This window comes from Metarhizium brunneum, chromosome 6 (assembly GCF_013426205.1).
Source record: "Metarhizium brunneum chromosome 6, complete sequence".
NCBI classification, from domain to species: domain Eukaryota; kingdom Fungi; phylum Ascomycota; class Sordariomycetes; order Hypocreales; family Clavicipitaceae; genus Metarhizium; species Metarhizium brunneum.
Window position 1 is genome coordinate 847228 of NC_089427.1, and position 26023 is coordinate 873250.

Sequence of the window (26023 nt, forward strand, 5' to 3'; positions counted from 1 at the left end):
ATGCTTTATAAGTCGCAACTTGGAAGGGGCTGGGGCCTTGGCAGTGACAAGATACAACGTTGGGTGCAACCGAACCCACGTCCGACTTGGTCTCGTGTTGTTGATTGCAAAACGTATTTAATGCGCGGGAGAGAGTCGGTGCTTGCCTAGGGCGCCGTCCTCCAGACTCAGAGTCGACATCGACGCTTTACTCATTCTCGTCGTGCCTGCTCGTGCCCGCTCTCGTGACCGCCCCCGTGACCGCGTTTGCCCATTGACTCGACATCAACCCATCATACTTTCCACCTTCTTGCGCCATGAAGCTGTACAATGCCTGCCTCTACGCCGGCCTGTTGACGGCAACCGCCGCCACCGAGCTTCTCACCCCGGACAAGGTGGAGGCCGGCATTCAAAAGGACCGGTGAGTCGGCTCTTGTCGCGCCCGTCCCCGCCTCCTTCTGACTCGCACAGGCTGGAAAACATCCTCTGGAATCTGAACAAGATCGGCGACGACCACGGTGGAAACAGGGCGTTTGGCACAAGCGGCTACAAGGCGTCGCTGGACTTTGTCCTCGAACGCGTCGTCAACCGCTTTGGCAAACACCTCAACACCTTTGTCCAGCCCTTTGACCACCTCTTCCACCAAGTAAAGAAGATCCAAGTCAAGGGCCCCGACGGCGCCCAAGTGTACGTCATCTCCCTGCAGTACAACCCGGGCACTCCCCTTCCCGACGGCATCACCGGCGAGCTCGTCCATGTGCCCTACGAGGCGGACCGGGGCAGCGGCTGCTTTGAGGACCAGTGGAAGAACATTGATGCCCAGGGAAAGGTTGCCCTGCTGAAGCGAGGAGGCTGTGCCTTTGCCGACATGACGCTGCTGGCAAAGGCAGCCGGAGCCAAGGCCGTCATCTTCTACAACAACACCCCCGGCAAGAACTACAGCACCGCTACGCTGCAGGCGAAAAACGTCGGCAAGCTGATTCCGTCTGGGCTCGTTTCCCTAGAGGACGGTGAAGCCTGGGCCGCGCGTGTTGCCGCCGGCGACAAGCTCAGCGTCACCCTGGTCGTCGATGCCGTCTCCGAAACCCGCGAGACGTGGAACATCATCTCGGAGACCAAAGCCGGCGACAAGAACAATGTCGTCATGCTGGGCGCCCATCTGGACAGCGTCCTCCCGGGGCCCGGGGTCAACGACGACGGCAGCGGAACCGCCGCCTTGCTGGAGATTATCGAGCAGTTGATTCGATATGACGGCATCAAGAATACGGTTCGCGTCGCGTGGTGGGGAGCAGAGGAGAGCGGCTTGATCGGATCGTTGTACTACGGTTCCAACCTCACCGAGGCGGAAGCCGACCGCATCAAGTTCTACTTCAACTACGACATGATTGGATCGCCCCACCCCGAGTTTGTCGTCTACGCAAACGACGAGGGACACAAGTTTGGCGGCGCACCCTTGTTCGACTATTTACAGGCTCAGGGCAAGCCAGCCGAGTACAAGTATGTGACCACTGACCAGCATCTACAAAGGGCCACGAAGCAAAACAGCTAACACTTTGGGGAAAAGGAAATTCGGTTCTTCGTCCGACTACGTCGCTTTTCTCAACCTGGGAATTCCATCGTCGGGCCTATTCACTGGTGCCTCGCCCGACACTGACCCGTGTTACCACCAGGCTTGCGATACCGTCAACAACATCAACTGGGATGCCCTGACTGTCAACACCAAGGCCGCGGCCCGGGTTGCGGCCCAATTTGCGCTGAGCCTGGAGGGTGTTCCGCCCAGGAACAAGACGACGATTAACCCAAGAAGCAGACGGGGTGTCAGGAGAGCGTTCGATGACTGGGCTGAGGCCGTGGACGTGGCTGAGAAGACACACAACTGCGGCTCGGGCGATAGTCTGTATTAGCTGGGGTGGCGGTGAGTGACTGACGCATCAAGACGGAGTTTGTGGCGGGGAGAAAAGTCAATAGAGTATTTATCTGAGATACGTATTGACCGAATACGTAGGCGTTGTTGGCTGAGTGGCATGGAGTTGGCTGGGGGTGCGAGTGCTGTGTGTTGAGATATTCTGGCGAAATGTACAAGCTGGTATTTCGCCCTTGAAATAGATGTAATGGATGAATTTCCAAAACTGCTTGTATAAAGTGTGCAGATGTGAAAGCAGCTGGTCCCGCATGGCGAATCGAAATGTTGACCGCTTGTCAATTTCAGACACTGAAACTTGAGTATACTATAGTGTTACACGGAAAAGGCCCAACAGATCGCGAAGCCCAACAAAGGGGCTTCGCCGATACAGGACCTGTTGGTTACACAGCTAGAACACGTGCCCGGGCAAGGACCTTAGGCCCGGGCGTTCCTTTCATGTATATAAGGCGGTCACCCTTCTCTTCCTCTCTCGTAGCAACTCAGGACCTTTGACATCCTACGAGATTATTATTGAATTGAGCCCCTTTTGCTCCAAGCCTTCATATTGAACCCTTGTCACATATAGCGCCAAGTTGTTTTGGTAGCAAGAATCGATTCTCAACCAGGATTTGGTTTTTTGATTTCTATAACTAGAGATTGTATCCTACAAATCTCTTTATTCGCCTGACGCATCGATATAACGCGTGCCTAGCAGCTAGCTTACATCCACAGGGACCCAAGGGTCATGAATCATGATTTTCGCACATGTGACCCCGTCGGTGCGAAGCTGCCTTGGGATAGTAATGTGGCGGCTGGTAGAATTGCAGGGAAGGAAGATGTTGTAGCGACAGATTCCTGAGTAACAACGCAGTCATCGAATTCAAATTGGCGTTTGGCAAACAAGTCCTATTCAACAGAAACAATTGGAGCAGGACGTAATTCCCCAAAACTTGGTAACGGCACGTAAAAGCAGTAGCCGCCTAGAACCGTGGTATGACTCAAATAGCGGCCTATCCAGTTCTAAATAATCAGTTATCGTATGTGTACAACAGGCTGACGGCTTGAACGACCAGGACAAAAGTGCAAGTAAATGAGGGCGTGAATTCAAGCCTACAGATTCATCACTTGGACATACAACCTAGTTCCAACCAGGAGTAAAAGAAGTCTATTGGATCCGTCACGGCCGAGCTTCAACCAACTGAGAACCTCATAACCGAAGCCAACGAATCCATATTACGCCTGTTTCGCCTTCGTCTCCTTCGCCTCACACTCCACAATGGCTTGGACAATCTCACCCATGGTCTATTTTCTGTGAGCACAACCCCGACGTGTTTAGTCTCAGCTAGCGAGTGATACTTACAGTGTACTTGGACGCGATGGACGTGGCCCAGGTTGAAACGGCCGCATCCTGGGGGGGCTTGACAAGACGTTAGTGCCGCGTTGCCGTGGAAGCAGATTCACGGGCCAAAAAGGGAAAACATACGTTGGCCTCGAGGCAGCTGACTAGCGCGACGCGGAGATACTTGAATTCATCGCTGGTGATGTATCCTCGGGCAGTTTTGGTCGAGGCAGCGAGGGGGTTGGCCATGGCGAGTCCAGCCATGATGGCGACGAGACCGACTGAAGACTTCATGTTGATTGATTGTTTGACGGTTAGGAAGGAGTTTTATGTGAATAGTGTGCGGTGTATTGTGGAAAGTGATATCGGTCAAAGGTCCAAATGAGGGCGGAATTCTAGTCCTCTTTATACAGTTCTAGAGATGCCAGTCCTTCCTCTTCGTACTCGCACTGCAAAGTACAGAGCCTAGCGCATGTCCCTGGAGCCCGCAAGTTGACGTGAGGTTTCGACTCATGCCAGACGTTGATACTAGCAGGCCGGGCAACGGAAACGGGTCTAGAGTCTGTCAAAAAGGCCATCGTCGGACCTTGTTCCTTGGATCCGGCTCCACATGTCGGCGCTTTTAGCCCGCTTGCATTCAATGCAACGACTCGCCAAGATGAGGCTAGAGGTAGAGAGTGGCCCCGTCTCCTAGGGCTGAGGCAATATTTGGACCCTTTGGGACAAAATCCAAGCGTAGTCTGTGTAGTATTGCCATGCTATCGGCACTCGGGTCAATGCTTGCATGGGCTGTCGTGTATAGGCGCCAGTATGCACACCGTGCTCCTACTATACATGCTTCTACTATACACATCGATTATACGGCGCCATCGACCCAGGTTTGCCTCAATGACATGCCGCAACAACTTGATAGGCAGCTCCAGTTCATGGTGGCGGAGCAAGCGTGATTGCGTACTTGTGGCCATGCACCATCGTCGCCGCAAGTTGTGGTATTGATCGACGTCTCACCGTCTCTAGATGGGTCTACGGCCATGACTTTTCGGCGATTTCATCCCCGGTATTCGTCTCTCAGGGGCAAGGACACGATGCACAGCCCGTAATGGCTTGTCCTTGTTTACTAGACTCCGTAATCAGGTTGCCGTGGCTTGTCTCAGCGCTGTCTACTGGCAGACCGTCTTAGCATTTACGAGTCAGCCGTAAACACCGCCTTCTGTCATGGAATTTCCCGAGCAAATCTTGTGCAAGTAGGGAGACATAACGTGGCCGCAGTCAATTGTGCGCGCCGCCACCATAGTCAGCATCAGCAGCTAGGAGCGCAGTTATTGGATGTGCCGAATGGATTGGGAAAACGGGGTTCTGCCAGACCTCGATGATCCAAGTGTAGGCAGTCCCAACATGCTCCCATTTCACTCCCATGGGGATATGGCTAGGTCATGCTTCCATTTGTCATCCATATCAGCGAGTTGGTTCCGAGATGTTTTTCGTGCCACTACATATTTCGGATGATTCCGCATCAACGTGGGTTGAGGACCAAATAGACGAATAAAATGACTCTGTTTTATCCGCATCATGGCAGTGAAAGACATCCTCAATAAACATGGACGCCATCTTCACCAAGGCCTTAAGGTGTTACACATTGCTTTGTAAACCAAAATCGTCTTCCATCGTTTCGCTGGCGCCGCAAGATATCATGCTAATATAGTGAGCCTTATTCTAGTCGTGAATTATCGGCCCTTTTTTTTCTATTGACAGTTTATTCACAGTTTATTCCAAGTCGATTCTAAACACAACGAGCAGTAAAATCCAGGGTCCGGGTTAGCTTCGGGGCTGACCTCGGAGGGGGCCGATAACGCCCCATTTAAATTGCTCCACAATTGACCGTTTACACCTTACCCGTTATGCCGTTTCTTCAACTCAAAGGCCAACCAAGTGCCACGGGCGGGCCGTGCCTGCGGACCGACCTTGGTCCTTATTGTTCCTTTCAACAGCCCTCAGGAGATTCTCAACATGACGGATAATGGGCTTGTTAAATGCCACTTTTATTGTCCTCCCGTCTGCCGCAAATTGTATTTCCTCGGGCTTTAAAGGATCAGAAAAACAATAGCCATATATTGCTCTCAGTAAAAGCTTCTGCGCCCATAACCCTAACCCTACTGTGAGACCGACAGTAAAAATCACTTCTGGAGTCAAAGCTGGCCCCGCAAGTTCGAGTAAAATGCTCGTGACCACATCGGATAATACGGTGCGCTCCTGCTAGGGTCTGCAATATCTATGCCTGATAGTTGGTAAAGTGGCACAGCGTTGTGTGCACTCAAAACACCAGGGTACGTGGCAATCAGCACAATGTCATTTTTTTCTTTCCCTGCTGTACTTTAGTTAAAACGCGTTTATTTAGACAAGTCTTTGTTCAGACTCACCCAAAATTATCTTCAAGAAAACAGACCTCGACACTTCAGCCTCGCGAGTTGATATATTACACGGAAAAGGGCCAACAAATTATAAAGCCTAATAAAAGGGCCTTACTAATGTAAAACTTATTAATTAATACGATTTAAATATATACCTAGATAAGAACTCTAGGCTTAAGTTTTTATTCTTATATATGAGGTAATTTTTTTGTTTTCTCTTTTATAGTAACTTAAGACCTTAGAGACCCTTCAAGATTATTATTAAATTGCGCCCCTTTTGCTCTAAGCCTTCTATGTTGAACCCTTGTCACACAACATCAGCTTCGCACCAACAGGTCTCAGCTGGAAGGCTGAAGCGTAACCGCTGGTTTGTATGAACGAAGGTCATCAGCCCCAAGGGCTTTGGGGAAAGTCAAGGACCAGCTGACTTTTGATATCAAAGCAAATTGGCTGAACAGAACTGCCGTTCCGTTATATAATAAGCCCTTGTCGCACTGCACCACCAAGTTCAATGCCTGAGAACCGTGCAAGTCAGCCCCATCACAACTTGACGCAACTTGCAAAATCCTTCCTCCATCCTGCCCGGTATACTACCGATTCAGAGTCGGTATTGGTTCGTCGAGGCCATCCTCATGCCAGAGACCAACAAGACTCACTCGGCAATGTGCTTCATGTTCTCCTCATCGTGGCCCGTTGGAGAATGCGTGTGGCTCCAATAGGTGATGGATATGCTTCCTCTGCCACGAGTGTCCAGCCGGTCTTTGCAGCGCCCAGCGTCGAAACCATCGTTGACCACCCAGCACATGTCACGCACGTCCTCTCCGTCCCCGCCCCAACTGTACGCGTACAGCGCATGGCTCGGCAGCAAAAGCACCCGTGGTTCCTCGGCAGGCGTGTGCGGAAACGGCCCGCCGCGAGCGAGGCCGGCGACGGCGTCGTTGATGCGAGGCCCATGCAAGACCCTGTTGCTCTCGTACCGGGCCAGGGCATCTCGCAACGCGACCGGGCCGGTCACGCTCTCTGGATCAGGCAACTCTCCGCCCTCTCGCGTCGTCTGGTTATACAGGTCCATGAAGTCCTGTAGCGCGGCCAGAAAGAACCGATGGCCGGGCGTCGAAGCCATCCAGGCATTGGGAATCGAATGCTCAAAGTCGGGGTCGTTGCCCATTCGGCCAAAGATTGCCGTGGCCGGCACAGGAATGCTACCTTGTTGATTAAACAGCGGTCCATGCGCCCATTGCAGGTCTTCTGTCGGGCGTAAACACTCGGTGTCGAGGTCGGCGTACACGCTTTGAGGCAAGCCGTTAGCCATTGTGTAGAGGGCAACAAGCACAGCCATGCCATGTGTGCTTGGGGCAAGTTTGGCGGCGCACTCACCCCCCGTATATGTACATGTAGAGATTCCGCGCCAGGTCTGCCTGATAGATGACTCCCGGCAGGCCGCGGTAGGCCTCCTCAAGCCAGGGAAAATGTTTCTGAACCAGCGCCAGGTTATCCTCGTCGGTCCAGACGACCCATTCCCAGTCTGGGTGCTTCCGACGACACGACAGACTCCAGTGTCGGAATCGCGCCGGCAGCTCCAAAGTCTTCCAGCTCTGGTGAAAGATCTTGGGAATCGGACCCCCGGTGTCTGTTGGGCGTCGGGACAAGAGCTCACTCGCGGGTATTTGCCTGGCCAGACGCGGCGTCCCTTTCCTCGAGTCCCTCGGGGATGGGCTCCGTAATGAAGACGCGGTGAGATGAGCTAGCAGTTGGAGGGAAATTATAAAGAGTGCTACGATTAAGCTGATTCTGGCCGTGACGCACAATTGCTTGGACGCCATGGCTATACCCTGTTATTTGATGAAGGACGTCGCATCTACATGCAAAAAGAAAATAGGAAGAAGGAAGAAAGCAGAACTCATCTTTGCCCAAGTGCCGCCATATACATTGGGAGGCTGGCGCGTACTATTTCTGGGTGGGTAATTAATATATCTGCTACTGACTATATGATATTGCAATGCACATGGCCAGACTCTATTCTTGTCCAGGCTCAAGTCATGCATTTGCGAGTCATCTCTTTAGATGCGGAATGGCTCGTGGAGACTCCTCTGCCATACAATTGTCTTAGATAGGAGAGTCTCCACGAGCCACTCCGCATCTAAAGAGATAGTCCTCGCGCATTTCGAAAGCCTTGAGTGTGAGACTAGCGCAGGGGTTTGTTTCATGGGATCACAATAGGGTTTTTCTTCGATTGCATCCGAGCGTGGACTCGATTATGCCACTGAGGCCGGTGAGCCGGAAATGTTATCAGTCTTATTGCGGATTGAGATAAGTTGCTGTAGTAATTGATCAAAACATGCCTTGTTATATTTCCAAACAACACGGGCCATGACAGGACAGCACGAGTTCCACTGAGTCCAGGGAACTCGGGGGAACATGTAGCAAGAGTACATATGTATAGCTACGGTTCACCTCATGGTGGATTATAGGTAAACGTCGACGTTACAGATGGGAACCCCTACTTCACGTATTTCCATGTGTAGGACGCTGGTTTCTTGTCAGCTCTCGACACAGCTAGGACCACGCTTGCCCTCTCACTGACGTGATATTCCTGGCCAGACACCGAATGGCCCAGTGTATCTGCCAGCATAAACCCGTGACTTGGTTCATCTCTTGGGAACCATAGCACGCCGTCACTCACAGTGCCTGACGACTTGGCCACCATAGGCCATCAGGTGATGAAAGATGTTGAAATCGAGCGATGAGCCATCATGCTACATGCACTGTAGCCCACCAGTTCGTGCCTGATGCTCATCGACGTGCATCTTGTCTGGACAGTCCGCCCGGTGTTCTTGCCGCCTATACTGGGCATTCCGCCGAGTCTGTCTCTGAAGGCGATATTTCCTGTGCGAAGCGGCACCAAACAATTGATGCTTCGAAACCTGAGGGCCGATGCAGAGGCTGAGTCAAGGCCAGCTATCCTGTCCTAGTTAATCAACGTCCCACTTCAAGCGGAGCGAAAAGGACAGACCAACAGTCTACAGAGGCCACCTTGCCAGACCTTGCCCAGACACCTCGCCCCACTTGCATCTCGCGTGCGCTCCCTCCACCAATGACAAGTCGGCCTCGCCAACCTCACTCAGCGTCAACTTCGACCTCGACCTCCATCTCCTTGTTTCGACCTTGCCTCCCCATCCCGCAATTGAGTCGCCAGAATCGTGATTCTTTATCCCCCCGACTCATCCCTTCTTGCCCCCATCGCTCTTTGGTCTCTTTCTGCTCCTTGCTTGCGTCTGGCCCACCTGTCCGCCATGTTGTTCTCCTCGCTGCTCTCCGTGTTTGCTCTGCACATCTTTGGCGCGGCTGCGGTATGAAAATCACCACTCATTATCAATTCAAGGACAAAACACTCACGCCTAACTCGACGACCCTCACAGGCCGACGCCGCTGCGCCCGCCGCCGACGACAGTGCTTCCCCCAAGACGCCTGATCTCGCTGCCGTCGTCAAGACCACCTTCCCCGACTCCGACATCCTCGGCGTGCGCCTCATCAACGGCCGGCCGACCAAGGCCCTCGTCGAAATCACCAACAAGGAAGATGCGCCCATCCAAATCTCCGTCCTCGCCGGCGTCCTGGCCACCGCAAAGACTCTCCCCGAGGGAACCCCCGCCTACCAGGGCATCATTCGCAACCTGACGGTCGTGCAGTACAACCACGCCATCGAGGCCGGCGAGACCAAGAGCTTCACCTACTCCTTCGCTCTTGACATGCAGCCCCAGGATGTGAAGCTGCAGATCGCCGCCGTCATCGCCAACGCCAACGGCGACATGTACCAGGTCCAGGCCCACGATGGCCTCGCCGCCATTGTCGAAGCTCCCACCAGCTTCCTCGACCCGCAAATGTACCTACAGTCTCCTCCCTGCCCATGCTCGAGCATCCATTCAAAAGATTTGACTAACCATCCCGCCCAGCATCTTCCTCTACCTCGTCCTGTCCGCCGCGTTCGGCGGAACCCTCTACTTTGTCTACAAGACCTGGATCGAAGCCCTCTTCCCGCAAGCCAAGCGCTCCAAGTCCTCATCCAGCGGCCCCAAAAAGGCCAAGAAGTCCGCCGACGCCGACGCCGCCCTCTCCGGCTCCGAGTCCGCTGCCGCCACCACCGGCAGCAAGACCTACGACGAGAGCTGGATCCCTGACCACCACATCAACCGCCCCGTCGCGAAGCGCGTCAAGTCTACCCCCAAGAAGAAGGTTGTCGAGTAGACATTTCTTCTTGCTAAAGAAGAGAGCCCTGTGTTTTTTCTTCTCCCAAAACAATAGGGCCTGTAAGACGAGCTCTGTGTGGGCAACACAAACTGTCACCTTGTGTGATGACTGTATGAGAATAAGCAACCTGTAAAACGAAATCATCTGCGTGCAGACGGGAAGGCGTCGAAACCGTGGCGTTCTAGATTTCCGTCTGACTAGGAGATGGGAAAAGGGGGGATGGGGTATGAGTCGGCCAGGGGAACCGGATAAATAAAAGCTATCGCGCAGTATTACGTACGACAGCGTCAGGATTTCACTATTGCTCCAAAAAAATTAAAATCCTAGTCATACTACAAGCTTGAACGAGAGCCATGTCCCGTCTTTTCTTTCATGTGCCAAGCGTCTCCTCATTGCCACTAGCAAAAGGCCCGGCTAAGCGTAGTCTGCCAGTGTTGTACGTGTACGCCGTAGATAACAAGCTACAGCGGGAGGGAAAAGAGTATTTGACCAGATCAGGTACCTGGCCATCGCGGTCCATATTGTAATAATTGACGGTTTATTTGTATGCTTCTCAGTGGGTAAATGTATGCTGCCGCAGACTGTACACCTGTCGTAATATACCGTTCATCATAGCAACGTGCAAGCATACCGCACCATGTCTTCACGAGAGATTCCTCACTCGTGGCGTCTCCGCTCCGCCGCCTCTCCAGCCAAATAGCTCATGATAGCCTCATCCTGCAGCCTGCGGTCCGTCTCGCTGCCGCCGCCGTCCTCCGCACCAATATGCCCAAAGAGGCACGCCCACAAGTCGCCCTTGTCCACCACCTCGCCCGCCGACTTGTCCTTGCTCATGAGCTTGGACAGCGCCGCGTGCTCCAGCTCGAGCGTGTTGGCCGCCTCGATGTTCGCATCCAGCAGCTCCGGCGTGGCCGTGCCTTTTGCTCCGGCGGCCCGGCGGCCCATGTGCTCCATGCGTCTCTGCACCGAGAGATTGTAAATGCTCTCCTCGACGGTGCCGGACACCAGATACAGCCACACGGTGGTCTCGTGCTGCTGCCCGATACGGTCTACCCGCGCAATGGCCTGCAGCTCGAGCGCCGTGTTGAGCAGAGGTTCGCACAGGAAGACGTGGCTCGCGTTGACGAGGTTGAGGCCGCTGGAGTGGGCGCGCGCATGAAGCAGGAATACTTCAGTGGCGGGGTCTTCCTTGAAATTAGCAATGCCGTTGACGTCGTCGATGGAGGCGTGGCCGATGCGGAACCGTCTGAATGCGTTGCGCAAGATGTGCAGAAAGTCGCGATATCTGCAGGTTTGCCACGTATTAGCATGGGGGAATGGAATGGACGGGGTTTGCGTCAAGGCAGAGAGGACGATTGGAGACATACTGGGAAAACACAATCGACTTGGCACCGGGGTCAGACTCTCTCAGCCAGAGGAGGTGCCTCACAAGGGTGTCAACCTTCGTTGTGAATGACGGCCCGTCGAGTTCCACGTTTTTAATCTCGGCCAATTTGTCCGCATTGAACTCGGAGTAGATTGCCGTCTTTCTTGGCGAATTGCCACTCACCCGTCGCGGCAACGAGCCTCCCTCATCATTGGCCCCTTCGCTGCGAACCTGCAACTGCTGCGGTTTAATGGCAATGTCGTGCAGGTTGGATGGCTTCAGACCCCTTTTGCACACGGGACAGTTGTGATGGGCTTTGAACCACATCGTCATGCATTCCTTACAGAATTGATGGCCACAGACGGTCAGGACGCCGGTGACAAAGGGCATCTGGCAGATGACGCACATTCGGGGCTCGTTTGACTTGGCACCCGCTTCTTTCAGGTTCAAAACTATTATCAAGTTAGAACCAAACACCTGGATCGTAGGCAGAGGGTTGGTTTTGTGACTTACGGTACCTATGTTTCGCTTCGGCCGAAGAAAGTTTTCGACGCAGCTCATCTGCTGCCTGCTTCAACTTGTTGATCGCGTTGTCGTCTTTGGGCCCTTCCAGTGGGAGCACGGCGTCCGAAACTGCCTGCAGTTGACGATAGTACTCCAGTCTCGCATTCATGGCCACTTTGAAGCTTTCAATTTCCGATTCCAGTGCCATTGCCGCTTTGTTTTGATTGTTAATCTCGGTTTGAGTTGCCTTCAGCTGGTCCGAAGCAATCTTGGCCTCCACGGCCTCACGGCTTGTAGTAGCCGTGTCGCGCGACAACCGGGATTGCAGGCCACGAAACTCACTTACGGCACCTCTCATGGATGAATGGGCCACCTTGGGCTTAATTTCTGCTCTCAGTCGAAGCATTTGGACCATTTTGACGGGCGCTGGACCCTCCCCAGCCCTTGCCAGCCGGAGAGAAGTTTCGGTTTCATGCTTGGCCAATTCATTTGTCTGACCAGAGATTGCGTCTTGACGATCGGCAATAGCAGCTCGCAAGGTGGTGACATAGACCATAAGCAAGTCCTGGAACTTGGCAGAGTCGCCAAGCTCTTCTCCAGTGGTTTCGACGTCATCATCTTCGTCAACTAATGGTTTTAGAAGTAATTGAACAACTTCTTCACGCCACCCATCAATGACATCTGCCTGCTTGTTCAATTCGTCGTATAGTATCTCGAGGTCATCGACAATTCGGCTACTTTCAATTCCCTTTTCAGGAATTGTAGAAAGCTCAGGTATATCCACAAAGGTTCGAGAGGCCGCTTTGCGGGAAATCCTATTCATAAGCCGCGTCGCTTTGCGGTTACTCTCCCCCAAGATCTCTCTTCTCAATGCTTTTGCGGCATTATACCCGTCATCTTCGAGCTTTTTCAGCCGCTGAAACTCTTCAGAGTCTGGTTCCGTCAAGTCTTTATTGTCTTTAATTTGAAAGTAGGCATTGGCGCAAAAGAAGACAGCTTTATGATGCAGTTCCAAGGCTGAACGAAGTCGTCGGCGACACTCTCCAATTTTACCCTTGGTTCCCAGCTCGTCTTGTTCGTCGTCCGTGTCCGACAAATCGCGAGCATGGTTCTCTTCTTCAGCTTTCTTTACTGCCTCTTCTCCGCCATGCTCTCGGATTGTTTCCTTGAGTTTTGTCCTGGCATCTGAGACGAGTCTTTCAGTTTCTTGTCTTACATCTTCCCACAGCACCAATGCTTCCTTCACGCGCGGGCTGTTTTCATACATCTGGCCCTGAGCCAGACGACTCAATAAATGTGCTCTCTCCTCTGCCCTAATAGTATTTTCGCTTTGTTCCAGCATAGCGGTCAGCACTTCATCAACAGTTCTCATTGGGCGCGCCTTGTTATAGCCCAGCAGGCGGCGATTGTATACGCCAACCTCGGGATGCAAGGTAGTCTGGCGCAATCGATTCAGCCAAACTCTCATGTTGTCGTAGTGCTCTTCAGGGTCCCAATCATGTTCCTTCGGAGACCCATCAGTCTCGAGGCCGCATTCATCGACCATTTCTTTAAATAAGGATTGATAGTGCTGTTCTTCAACGGCCGTAAAAGGCATGCTAATAACAAATCTTTTTTGAGCAGGAAGTAAGATCTCGTCTCGCACCATACTCTTGGTGTGTCGCAATGAAATTGAGTTGAATATTTGTTGAAACAAAGGTTTATGGCTCGTAATAAGTGCTTGCCAGACCTGTGATGCGGAGCAATATGGCTCATACCTTAAAAAGAGCAAGAGGCCGAAGAGATCCTTGACATCATCCTTGACTGGCGTGCCGGTAATGCCCCATGCATTAATGCGAGGCAAGACGCGCGCAACGGAGGCTGCTTGGCTGTATCCGTTTTCAATCATCTGGGCCTCATCGAGGCACAGCCGCCACCACGCTATCTTGACGAGAGGGGATGTTGTTCGAGGGTATGCTCTCTCGTATCTACGAGGTCGCTGAGGAGGTTCAAATGCAAAATGCAGTTCGGCGGAGAGCACGGAATATGTTGTAATAACAACATCGTACCCACAGAGTTCCTCGATAATTGTTTCCTCGTCTGCATCCTTCATTTTCTTGCACCCTTGATAGTGCTTTACCCGCAGACTCGGGGCATGCCGTGCAATCTCTGAAATCCATTGTTGCCGCAATGATTCGGGAGTTACAATCAATGTAGCTCCAGTAGTGGCAAGACCGTCCATCCTAAGTCCGTTTTGCTGAGCTTGGTGCTCTACACGACCATGAAGGAGGATGAGTCCCAAGATCTCAAGGGTCTTGCCAAGTCCCATCTCCTCTGCCAATATACCGCCTTTTACAAACCTGTCTGCTCGTTTGTACAAGCTTTTATCTCTAGTGATGGTTTGAAACACATCACTCAAAAATGCAGTTCTTCCATCAGCATCCTGAACGGTGCGGAAGCTGTCGATTGAGATTGAATGATGATCCATCGCGGTCGATTCTAGCGTAGCTTTTGCCTGGGACCACCGCACACCCTCTCTTGCCAAAAGCCATTGCAACGTTCTCTTCTGGTACGGAAATAATTCTGACTCTAAACCGGGAATGTCAATATTAAGAGCGACTTTGTCATCCTTCGGTGGTACATGCGCCGCCTCATAAAAGTCCATAGGCGACCATGCCGCTAGGTCTTCGCTCTCGGTGTCGCGGAAAATAGAGTCGATAAGCCGTCTCGTTAATTTTCGATCGTTTGAGTTTGGTAACGGATAGTATGGTGACGGTGTCTCGTTCCAGTTCAAGGACAGCGAAACTTGCATGGTTATCACCTTGTCATGCAAGATCATCGAAGTTGCTACTCCAACCCAGATATCACCAGGACTATCGCGCTTCGCATTTGCACCTCCAATACCGAGAATACGAGTCGCTTCATCTTCAATCTCATCCCTGTTCAATGAAATATTAAGAGAGAAGAAGCCTTGCGGGGCTCCTGGCCGTGATGTCACTGACAGAACCCCATGTTCCAACGTAAATCTCAAGTATCGGCCCGCGTCCTCACATGTTGAAGCAAAAGAGGAAGTTTTAGCGTCAATAAATGGCCGATAAAATAGTAAACTTGCTTTTGCCACGCAAATAGGAGAATATGGCTCGGACGTGATCTTGCGACGTTTCGCAGACGAATCTACACTGTTCGGGGCTTCAATTTCGCCCGTCGAGGGCAAGGCTGCCAAATACTCGACCACAGCAGAAGGAATAGGATCTTTTCAATGAAAAGTGAGCAATTTTTCATCGCAAAACTCCTCGGATTCACAAACCTTGCTGTCCAAGGTCGATTGTCGCCAACGCCGGCGGCTTAGACGGCCTTCGCGCCGGAGTCTTCTTCGGCATGTTTCATTTAAAAAAATGCGTAGACGGAATCACCTGTCGAGTTCATGATGCAGCAGCTCACGACATTTTCAGCGGAGATACCTGGAAGACAGGGCGTTGACAGTTGCGAAAGACATAAAATCGGAAGTGAAGCTGTGAAGTTAAAAGAGGTTAACTAATAACTGGTGCCTTACACTCTTTGGCCAAGCAGATCAGCCTGGCCGTCAACCCCACAGTGAGGTAATGCCATCACCAATCAACAGCTATGAATCTACTCCACAACGGACCAATTGACCCAGCCTCGCTTACCTAACTAACCAACAAATTTATGGTTGGTGATGCCTTTTGCAGGAGCTTTCGCGTGGACAGTTCAGGCGACAATTTGGGCCAAGTGCGCCAATCCACAAAACAAGAAAGGTATGGCAGAATGCAACTCCTTCCTATCATCGTCACCGCTACGGCTCTTCAACCCCACGCTCTCCAGGCACAGAATTGCTAATTCCAATCCAGCCAAGATGAGGGCCCCCGGCCTCCGAGCTTCTCTGCGCCTCTTCGCAAATGCACCTCTCTCCCACGGCATCCAAATCAGACACTTGCACAAGACCCGACCTCCGCATACGATACCCCAGCCTCGCCCCTTTGTCCCCGACGTACCTACCTTCCTGACCCTCATCGGGCGCGGCCTGAACAAACACGCCTCCAAATTCCCGTCATGGGACTCCCTCTTCGCCCTCACCTCGCCTGAGCTCAGAGAGCTGGGGATCGAGCCGCCGCGAAACAGACGTTATCTCCTTCAGTGGATGCAGCGATACCGCAGAGGCGCGCTCGGTCCCGGCGGCGACTTCGAATTCGTCAAGGACGGCGAGGCCATCCTCAAGGTCGCCACGCCACCTGCCTCGGTGGTCAGCGACGCAAAATGGGTCGTCAACGTCCCTCAGAGCCAGGAGCCCGAAGCCGAGGCCCCAACGCCCGAGTCGTTGGCGCTACCCCGGCCAAAGGGCTACACAGTCCGCGGACTCAAGTCCATAGCCGGCCCGTACGCCACGCCCCTTCCCGAGGGGGCAGGTGCCGTCGTCAAAGTCACAGAGGGCATGTGGGAGCAGCGCCGCGGGAGAAAGATTGACGGTGGCGAGCGTCGCAGAGCAGAGGTGCGGTTCAAGAGACGATCTACTGAGCGGCGGGCGGAGAGAGAGGCAGAGATGATGGCGAAACTATAGCTGGACCGGGGACGAGCATTTAAAAAAGGAGGGGGCTGCGAGATCCCCGGGCATGCCGTTGTATTCTAGACATTGTATCCATAGCCATTGGGCCACAGGCGCCATGAATATCAATCACATTGATGAGTTTAGCTCCGGGGCTTGTAACCATCATTTGGTGCTGGATGTCTGGGCCGCCACAGAGATGATGGATCGCGGAATCAGAGTTACACACAACTAGAACAGAAGGTATTGCAACTCTGTAATCTCAAGTGGCATCTATATGCCCAGTGTATTCAGGAACACTTAGGGGCCGGTTGGTTCGTCTCCACATTGACGATCATTTGGCACCAAATACATGTTTCTACTCTGTTTGCTAATGGCTAAATTAATGACGATATACCTGCATTCATGTTCAATTTACGTGTAGCACATTATTTTGAGTTCAACGCATTTACAAGATAGTATATAATCTTGCAGCGTATGTGTGTCAACAAGGCAACATACCAATATACTATGCCACAGACTGTAGACCATTGTGAGCTAGTGCCTGCTTGAGTCGTCTATCTACACGCAAAGGCTTTGGAGAAATTCTGACTGGGCAACTTTTATTTTCTATACCTAGGCATGTATGAAACACCTTATCGAGTATCCAAGATGCACACCAGGCGCAATAATAGACTCTTTGTTAATAAGCAGTGATGAATGTCGACAGTTACTTGCTGATTTATACACTACGGTAGAACAACTAGCATTGACACGAAACTCGACTTTTGATCTATGCTAACCGACGCAAACGCCTGGTATCGTTCGCCAACGCCCTGATTTTTTCGCAGGCGAAGTAGAACCGACGCCGTCAAATATCAGAACTCCTAATCATGGTTCCACGTATACACGCACGCGGCCAAAAAGCACCAAAGAGGACTTAAGACTTGACCGTGGTAAATTTTCACGCCCCGAGCCCGCGTCGTTGGCTGGCACCGTCAAACTTGGCCTTCATACCCTCTTCAAACTGGCGTTGAATATCAGCCTCTGCCTTGATCGAGTCCGACTTGGTGTTGGTCGTGTTTGCCAACGCGTCTCCGCTCTTGTTTCCCCCCAGAAGCCTCATGAATTTGCTTTGGCGGGAGGCTCCCCCTTCAAGGCCACCGACGTTCCATTGTTCAGCGACATTCGCCTCAGCAGTCTCTGGTTCCTTGTTTTGTTTGGATTTCTTCTCCTTTTTGGTCTTGGTTTTTGTTCCATTCGTCTCCTCGGGATTCATCTCTCTCTTTGCTTGTCTCTCCTCCTTTGCCTTCTTGTACTTGTCCTCCTTCTTGACCTTCATCTCCCTTTTCTTTGCTTGCTTCTCTTCCTTCTCCTTCTTCTTCTCTTCTTTCTTCTCCTTCTTCCTCTTCCTATCTTGGATTATCTTTCTCTGATATTGGCTCTTCTCCCTCCTATCTTCTCCCTCCTCCTCCTCCTCCTCCTCCACCTTTCCAACTACTTCTGGCTCTGATTCCGACTTTGACTCCGATTTGCTGGGTTCGTCCGAGTCCGAGCTTGTCTCAGTCGGAGTAATTTTGCTCTTCTTCGATTTGGATCCTTCATCTACAGAAACGCCCTGTTTCTTACTGGCAGGAGCATCACTCTCTCGTCGGCGCTTTTTCGTATCAATGATAAAGGAGCCAGGGGCGACCGGTTCGATCGACGCACCACCATCCGAGTCCGAGGAAGACGAGGACGAAGTGGAGAGCTTTGCGTCATTTCCTTCCTCGGATGGGGAGGCTTCGTCATCATGGGCCTCTTGGGCGTCGGCCGACTGCAGAGTATGCGTGAGCCACGAGGTTTTGGGGCATCTAGGAGGGGCGTGTGCGGTTGGATGCGGTAGCACCATGTAAGGCAAGGCACAGCGCATATCAAAATGGGGAGCCGATTCGACGGCATATCAAACCTACCTCCTTGGCTTCTGTCATCAACTTGTATTGCTCGGCCACCCTTTTAGCCTCAAGCAGGAGCTTGTTTCCCTTAATCTCCAGTTGCTTGGATCGCTTCAGTAGCCGCTGTCGCCTCTGTTCTTGCACAGCGGGACGTCGTGCAAGTTTCTGGGCCTTTTTGTCACGTTTAAATTCCTCTTTGGCGAGAGCAAGTTCTTTGCCAGTCCGGGTCTGCTTCGCCCTCCTAAGTTCGGCTTTCTTCGCATTCTTCAACTTCTTCTTTGAGACTGCATGACACACAAATGTAGCGGTTTCGTCAGCAATGTTTACATTCGGAAAGCGAGCCAAGACACGTGTTATGGAGATGCAAAAGTTGGGATGACGGGAGAGGCGGTGTCACTTCGCCTCCATCCGGCAGGCTCCCGGTTGAGGATGGGGGCTATGTACAAAGTCGAGCCGGAGCTTACATACCGCCTTTTTTGGCTGCCAATTTTTCTGCGGAAACCATGGCGCTAACTGTAGATGAGCCCGATGCGCTCAGCGGATTGTAGAGTCTAGGTGAACGACCAGGAACGACTTGCAATGTCGTATGTTCGGGAGATGCGAAATTCGCGAGCGAGTTATGCGAAGAATATGGGGGCTGGAAAGGCAGGGCCTTGCTGCAGGAGAGAAATGAACGCGGAATTGAGGCTTGAGACGGGGTGACAAATGACTTCTCAGGAGCAAAGTCCTAATTTCTTCGTCCTCATACAATTGTCCCCGGTAGCTTTGCAATCTACATGAGAGCAAGAGGGTGTGATGCAAGAACCGGGCAAAAAAAAAAAAATCCCATATTTTGCCGGGCGGTGAAACAGCTCTAGCTTTGGTGGGCGGGAGCTGTTGCTACCGAATCCTGCTGCCGCCAACCGACGGGATCCAGTACCCGCCCCAACTGATTGATACGATTTGTGGAGCAACTAGAGCTGTCAAAAAGAGAACCAGCCAGATGGTCCGATCTTCGCAAATCATCGCGACGTAAAATACGTGTATGCGTACGCGTTTCGTTTGCGCAAGGCCAATTCCCATCCGTCCCCAATGCTCCGAATGTGAGTTATTACTGAAATTATGGGGCACTTGCGAACCAACAAACGCCTGCCATTTGTGAAGTCTAGTCAATCTACGGAGTACCTCGATACCCCAAGCCCAAGGTCCTGAAGTCATGCCAAGGTGTCCATTTGATACCGGTTCAATTAGGCCACCAAACCAGAAAAGATGATGAACTTTGCCATATACACACCTACACCCCATCGAGCGTCTTTTACGACTGCACGTGGCCGACAGCATCTTAGTGCCGAGAGGTAGGCCTGCATGGACGAGATCTGCATGTCTATGTCCGCTCAACAAGTTCAAATCGTGACATGCCAACGTCCAATGGGTACTCTGCAGCTCAACAGTCCGAGAATCCTTGCACTGAACCAACCTATTAGGTGGTTTAGGTCTTTTCGAGAAACACGCAACCGAGACAAATGGACCCCTAAAGCGCGTCCCCATCCCAGCAACTTCGTGCTTTTCAAACGGTGGCTGAGCAAAGGTATCACAAGCACACTCCTTCCGGTGTTCTCCGGCCTGTATTGCCATTGACAAGGAGCCGAACGCTTAGTCTGGGGTACAAGGCATGGAGTGCGGAGAAGTTACGCCCAGTATTAGTTTCCGGGGAGGGTGAGAAATCCCAGTCCATGCATGTCAATCGTGTAACAAGGCTCGGCCAAGATTTGTTCATCAGCAAGCCAGAACAGAAGCGCCGGGTGGCACAGTCGAACAGATAGTTCTATTGTGGCATATCAGATGTTGTCTAGGGCATGGTATTTACCAATAGGAGAGTTGGTGACCGCATCGGCGGTATTGGAGTGCGAGTAGCCGGAACAGCTTGATCCTTCATATGCCTCGGCATAGTCGGTCGTAGGATTCATGCAAGATAGGTCAGTGTACTGATACATTTCACAAACGTGGCAACTACACAGGGTTGCTTTATCATTACGCTGTTAGATATACAAGGAGCGGAACGGACGTAATCCAGGCTGGAATTAGTCTCCGACCCAAAAACAGGACAGAGGTGTGAGCCAGCAGTGATTTCCTAGCTAATACAAAACATCAATGTGTTAAAGGCAAAACCCGGTCAAGAAGAGTAACAGCCAAGTCGATGAGTTGTAACGCACGGTCATAGAAGATGGCACATGAAAACATGCTCTTCCCAAAAGGCTCGCCGAACTAAACAACGGGATAACTGCCTTGTATGCTCCCCGAGTTGAATCGTTTACTCTGGCCATCAACGGAGCACATACCTGTTTGTGCATTGGATCCCCCTGCCCCTGTTGAACCAGGGACCGTTGATCCCAACAAGCCATGGCGAACTAACCAGTCACTTCCACTCCCTGGCCTTCACCCTCCGCAGCTCACCCTAGGCGTCGCCGTTTTGAGAAGAACATAACGAAAGACGAGTTGCTATAGTAATTCATGAGTCAGATGAAAGGAGCGCTGAGCCATGCAGGGACCTCTGCAAAGGGCGCACTGGCATCCGAAGCAATTGGCGGCGCAAGACTGCGCCGAGGAAACTACAAGCATTTCACCTTGACGAGCCAGATGGGTTGCAGACTTGTCTCACGACACACCAAGCCACCCGGTTTTGCGAGGTACGACGGACGCGAAAGATCAAAAGTGTGTCTCGCCGGGCACTACGCCCGACACTTGGGCCACGAGTCCATGAGACAAACGTCCGCCCTCGGAGCCGGCAAATGCCGTGTGCTCAAGAGGACCAATTCCCGTTCGCATGAGATCATCAGGCAGACATTATCAGGATGGGCAACGAGCCCAATCGTGCGCGGAGAAAAACGCCCAGATATGCGTCTCCAAGAAATGAGGCTGGACATTTTGGGGGCCGCAAGCTTTGATACACAGACACAGACGACAACGCACATGGCTCAGGTGCAGCAGACGGCGAACAACTAGCAGTTTAGTTAGGTCTACGACCAAAATAGAAACCAAACGATATCATAGGAGGCACGAACTCTGGATCTGCAAGCTCGCTTTCCCCGTATCGCGCATCCACTGCCTTCCCAGTCACCCCGTCGCCCAATGATCAATCCATGCGGCTGGCGGACCAGGGGGGCACACGGCTCGTTCGCCCAAGGACCGACAATCGTATCGCTCGAGGCGTGGGGGGAAAGGGATCAAAGACATTCCAAGACATCCAAAGGCTCATAAGGCTACGGCTCGTGCCCTTTTGGCGACTTGTAGTACGGAGTACGTACTGCTCTGAGGCGGCCCAGTCTCCAGATAAGATGTAACGTCGGCGTCAGTAGAAGCAGCCAGTCGCCGTCGAATCCGACGTGCTTACACAAAAGTTTGTTGCGCTGGTCGCAAGCTTTATTCCCTTTTGTGCGAACCGATCCTACCATCGATGTCCATCGTGCCCCTCATTCGCTTCCAGCCAGACTGCCTAAGCTCACTCCCATCCACCAGCAAACATTGAAGGGGGGTTCTGAAGCTGGCGCCTGAGATGGCGCTACTATGTTCAGAGGGCGTTGGCAACGTCCAACGGCGTCACTGCTCCGTGCGTATCTCTCGCTCCATCGCCAAGGCGGCACATGCCCCAATGCAGGCAATCGGAAATAAATCCACCAAGACGATAGTATCGGCGAGGCGAGTCGTACAAGAGCCAGAGCCTCGCCCTTTTGACCCGTTCAACGTCCAGATGTCCACATGGCAGCAGCCAGGGAGGGGGTGTCGGACAGCATCGCAAAGAAGGGTCTGAATGTCGGCCGCATGTCTCTTTGACCAGTTTTACATGGACTATTACAGAGTGCATACAATAGCATGAAGGAGGATCAGAGGGGTCACGGGTGCCATGGCCAACGCATATTGCAGCTATGCGGTTAGTCATCACGTTTGCCACTTATGTCAAGTACTCCGGAGTCCGCAGCGTCCATGTTCCGAGACGACATCGAACATTGAAGCGTATCCCGCTCGTTATAGCCGCTCAGACACCTGTAAAGGCCGCCTAGGTGCCTGTAAACGGCCTAGGCGCCAAGAACCAGCAAGCAATTTCCACGTAAAGCCTGCCAAGTGACTACATGTATTGACACGCCGACGCCAATGGTATATCCAATATTATCCAAAAACATGAGCAACATTGTCCGACTTTCAAGCCCTTGCCAAAGAAAAAAAATTTGCAAAAGAAGAAAGAGCCGGATATTGAGAAAGCCACCAGACATCCTTGGTCTTAGTCCGGCCATTGACGAGGATCGTCCCATGCAGCCGCTTAAAAATAGAGACGGGAAGGCAAAAAAAATAGAGAAACGGGGGTTCCACGGCCTCCATCCAAAACACCTGATAATCGTCCCATGCCCAAAAAGTCAAAAAACCACAGAAAGCAAAAAAAAAATCCCGATGCGGTCGTTCACAAAAGGCAATACTACAGCATGCGCGTTTCGTCGCATCCGGACAATATGTCCGACAACTGCAGCCATTTTCCCGCCGCGGCTACACAGCATAATGTTTATCTCGCTTCCAGATGTCCGCTTCTGCTCCACCCGTCAGAACCCGTTTTCTGCATGCCCAGAAGCGCGGCTAATGGGAGAGTGGGATCTTAAAACAAAAGAAAAAATACAAAGGTCCCCTCGCAGCAAAAGGCCCGTTGCGGCAATTGTCCAAGCCCACCAACAATTTACCCCTGGGCTTGCCGTGCAAAGGAATAGAAAAAAAGGGCGTAGAACCGGGCGTAGAAGCCAAAGTCGACTAGTCCGTCTTTATTGCTGGGGAGAGCCGCAGCCAGGCGCCGCAGCCAGGGCCAAGCGCTATACCTAGCGCGGACTGGCAAAAATGCAAGTGGCAGAGGAGCAGCAAGGCCCAAATGCTTCTTGATTCCGGGCTTCGAATGGCTTTGACTTGTTTCGATTTGCCAGCCTGTCTGCTCGAGTAGAGGGGCAAGAGCCGTTCATTCAATCTCGTGTGGAGCCGCGGCTGAGCCCAGATCAAGGGCCAGGGAACCTTTGGAACCCCGGTTGACAGCTCAAACCGTGAAACATTGTTTTACAATACCACCATGTGCACCGTATCAGCCTTGCAGAAACATGCATTTGAAAAAAATCCTGGTAATACTTTAAGGTCTGCGGCATCGCCGAAAATTAAGACATCAACTCAAAGTGTCTCTGCCTTTATCATTTTCAATCTCACCCGTTGTCCAACTTGCTACATGTACTGATCAGCAGCAGAAAACAAAATCATAATAATAAAAGGCAAGTAAGCAAGGGTGGCATGGCCGATGATGGGGCCACATCCCAACGAACCATTCTTATTCGTAGCACCAGGAAGCCAAGCAAGGGAGGGGGTGGCAATATCCGCGCTCTTCAGCGATACCCGGGCGGGGCTCCCCACCAAACAAACCACAACCGCGACGTCTTTGGGCAGGGCACTTACATGAACCCACGAGGGCTGAAAACGCTACACGCAAGGGTGCCACTTACACCGGGTCCCAGTTGTGACTGGTCTTGACTCTTCAGTCCCTGTTCACAAGGAAACGACAGGAACGGCTTGAAGCATCGACGGGATGAGCACCAGATTCTCTTGCCCGCGCCCGGGCCAGAGCCGCACTGCTGGCCCCCAAGACGCAGACATTCCAATGTCCCATGGTTCGTGGATAAAAATACTCTGTACATGCTGTACTCTCAGGTCCCTGGTCCGGACGGGCCCCAGGGGCGCTCAGGGGCTCCCATTATTTCATGTAGGGGCAAGCAGAGTGGCAATAGCACGTCACCCCGGCCAGCCGGTGGGTTTCATGCAGGTGAAGCTATTCAGACGCTTTCTTGCCCCGTGTTACACAGCATATATTCCCGGCGCGCGGCGATTTTCCCCCCTTCTCTTCTCGTAGTATTCCCCATCCGGGCTTGCCAGGCTACACAGTTATAAAAGTAGACTTAATAACAAGCCTGTCTTTTTTTTCAGCTCATGTGACGTGCCATTCATAATCTGGAACCCGCGGGCCAATGCGCCCCGGTATGCACGAAACATGACACCGATTTGATCAGTTTTCGTCCTGGACATGGGCAACGCGTGGTGCCCAGCTCTTTGATGCATAAGCCGCCCCCGCAGATCGCAACGGCCTGCTCCCCCCCTGGCAATGTCTCTGAATCCATCACCATCACCATCACCATCATCATCACCATCATCATCCACTGGCCTGGGTCTGGAGGGGATGGAAAGAAAACTCGTCGCCAGAGCCTCCAACGCCCGCTGAGGATATAAACTCGAACTATTGTATCGTACTTTCATATTTCATATGCAACAAGAAAAAAGGGGAGAGAGAAAGAGGCGCGGGGACCAGGCAGCATCTGGACCGGACCTTCGGCTGCAGCAAGCAGCACCGATTCAAACAGACAGGCTGTAATATAAACCTCTAATAAATCTTGCCATTGTCTATGAAGTTGCGTCTGTATCTGTATAAAATGTACTTCTAATAATACGACAGAAGAAATAAAGAGCAAGCGACGAGTAGTGATACAATCGACAATAGCAGAAACAAGCAAACCATCAAGAGTCTTTTAGCTCTCATCCTATCACCGTAGCAGTAAGCACACTCAACCTCAACGCCTGGCTCGCCCAATTTTCCTGCCCAACACGAAAATACTCCTAGCCATCTAGGCTAAACTAAACGAGAGAAATCATGGCATCGTAAGCAGCAAACATCCAACGTCACGTTTTCATCATGGCAGCATTTGCATCTGCTAGCAATCCCGCCTGTCCAAGACGAGCATGTTTTTTTGGGGGGAGAAGAGACCCAGTGAGGCCGAGACTGTTGCATCCTGTCGCATTCTATGCACGTCTCAACTCAGCCCCCCTCTTTCCCTTCCCCACCCAGTCTGCTGAAGAACACCGAGGCAACATAAAATAAAAGTGCAAGTGAGAAAATGGAACAAAGAACTGAAAGTCCCGGTGACTGGGCTGTTCATTAAATTACCGGAGGATACACCTGGATGCTGGTTGGGTCGTAGGTGTAATTCGTATCGTCGTAATAAGCTTCCTCGCCACCACTGCTGCCATAGCTGGCTGTCTGAGGTATACCATGGCCATATGTGACGTAGTGCGCCCCTGAGTAAGGGTCGTCTCCAACGTATGTGCCGCGGCCACTGCTGCGGCGGCTCTGAACTTCGTGTCCTCTTGACACGGCCAGTCCCCAGCTAACGCTGCCCCAAGGCAGACCAGACAACTCACTGTCCAGGTTGAAGTCTGAGGGTGAAGGAATGCGATAGCTATTGCCGGCGTGTTCTTGGTTACGCAGCTCTCGTTCCGCCTTCTCTTTATTTTCTCGAGCTTTTTCCCCTAAACAGTTTGTTAGTAATTGCCCATCCGCCTTACAGATGCCGCGGCACACTTACTGAACTTGCGCTGGGCAATTCGATTTTGAATCCTTCTTCTCTCTTCTGGGTCGGTCACATCAGTCCAATCGACGTCCTTTGGGCTGGGTTTGGACTTTCTTGACGACGGAGAAGCAGCGTGCTTCTTTGAGGACGAGCTGCTGGAGCTGCTCTCAGAATCATATCTCGCCATCTTTGCCGAAGTTATCTTGGCAGGGGTTTCAAACGTGTCCAACTCCGTTGCTGTGCTAGACGTCTTGCGCGACTGGCTAGAAGTCTTGTTATTTCTGGGGCAAGTAGTAGCGTATTTTGGCTGACCAAGACCCTCGATAGTTGCGACTGTCACTTTTAGAGATGTGGGATTGATATGATCGAAAGGGACTGGTGAGGCACTGTGTACGCGTATAGCTGGAATAGTTGGACGTGCAAAATACTGCC

The 26023-nt window shown here is 52.1% G+C and overlaps 8 protein-coding genes across 8 annotated transcripts; 3 read left to right on the forward strand and 5 right to left on the reverse strand.

Annotated features, from left to right (window-relative positions):
* Positions 1-296: 296 nt before the first annotated feature.
* On the forward strand, positions 297-1883 carry APE3_1 (Aminopeptidase Y; the record flags this gene model as incomplete). The annotated part of the gene is made up of 3 exons (XM_014691241.1): positions 297-400; positions 451-1476; positions 1544-1883. 3 exons carry the CDS (start codon positions 297-299, stop codon positions 1881-1883), a joined length of 1470 nt encoding a protein of 489 aa, XP_014546727.1.
* A 1232-nt stretch (positions 1884-3115) lies between these two features.
* Positions 3116-3515, reverse strand: G6M90_00g096050 (uncharacterized protein; the record flags this gene model as incomplete). The annotated part of the gene is made up of 3 exons (XM_014691240.1): positions 3116-3184; positions 3243-3299; positions 3366-3515. 3 exons carry the CDS (start codon positions 3513-3515, stop codon positions 3116-3118), a joined length of 276 nt encoding a protein of 91 aa, XP_014546726.1.
* A 2766-nt stretch (positions 3516-6281) lies between these two features.
* On the reverse strand, positions 6282-7452 carry imt1_1 (Inositol phosphoceramide mannosyltransferase 1; the record flags this gene model as incomplete). Its single annotated transcript, XM_014691239.2, has 2 exons — positions 6282-6918; positions 7007-7452. The coding sequence occupies 2 exons, from the start codon at positions 7450-7452 to the stop codon at positions 6282-6284; spliced, it is 1083 nt and encodes a 360-aa protein (XP_014546725.2).
* A 1470-nt stretch (positions 7453-8922) lies between these two features.
* IRC22-2 (Increased recombination centers protein 22-2) lies at positions 8923-9874 on the forward strand (the record flags this gene model as incomplete). The annotated part of the gene is made up of 3 exons (XM_014691238.1): positions 8923-8979; positions 9049-9512; positions 9583-9874. The coding sequence occupies 3 exons, from the start codon at positions 8923-8925 to the stop codon at positions 9872-9874; spliced, it is 813 nt and encodes a 270-aa protein (XP_014546724.1).
* Positions 9875-10534: 660 nt separating this feature from the next.
* Positions 10535-15106, reverse strand: G6M90_00g096080 (uncharacterized protein; the record flags this gene model as incomplete). The annotated part of the gene is made up of 4 exons (XM_014691237.1): positions 10535-11162; positions 11245-11695; positions 11757-14978; positions 15034-15106. 4 exons carry the CDS (start codon positions 15104-15106, stop codon positions 10535-10537), a joined length of 4374 nt encoding a protein of 1457 aa, XP_014546723.1.
* A 494-nt stretch (positions 15107-15600) lies between these two features.
* On the forward strand, positions 15601-16302 carry FYV4 (mitochondrial 37S ribosomal protein mS41; the record flags this gene model as incomplete). The annotated part of the gene is made up of 1 exon (XM_014691236.1): positions 15601-16302. One exon carries the CDS (start codon positions 15601-15603, stop codon positions 16300-16302), a length of 702 nt encoding a protein of 233 aa, XP_014546722.1.
* Positions 16303-17230: 928 nt separating this feature from the next.
* Positions 17231-18705, reverse strand: G6M90_00g096100 (uncharacterized protein; the record flags this gene model as incomplete). Its single annotated transcript, XM_014691235.1, has 3 exons — positions 17231-18082; positions 18219-18484; positions 18669-18705. The coding sequence occupies 3 exons, from the start codon at positions 18703-18705 to the stop codon at positions 17231-17233; spliced, it is 1155 nt and encodes a 384-aa protein (XP_014546721.1).
* Positions 18706-25179: 6474 nt separating this feature from the next.
* Positions 25180-25778, reverse strand: G6M90_00g096110 (uncharacterized protein; the record flags this gene model as incomplete). The annotated part of the gene is made up of 2 exons (XM_014691234.1): positions 25180-25550; positions 25607-25778. The coding sequence occupies 2 exons, from the start codon at positions 25776-25778 to the stop codon at positions 25180-25182; spliced, it is 543 nt and encodes a 180-aa protein (XP_014546720.1).
* Positions 25779-26023: the final 245 nt, after the last annotated feature.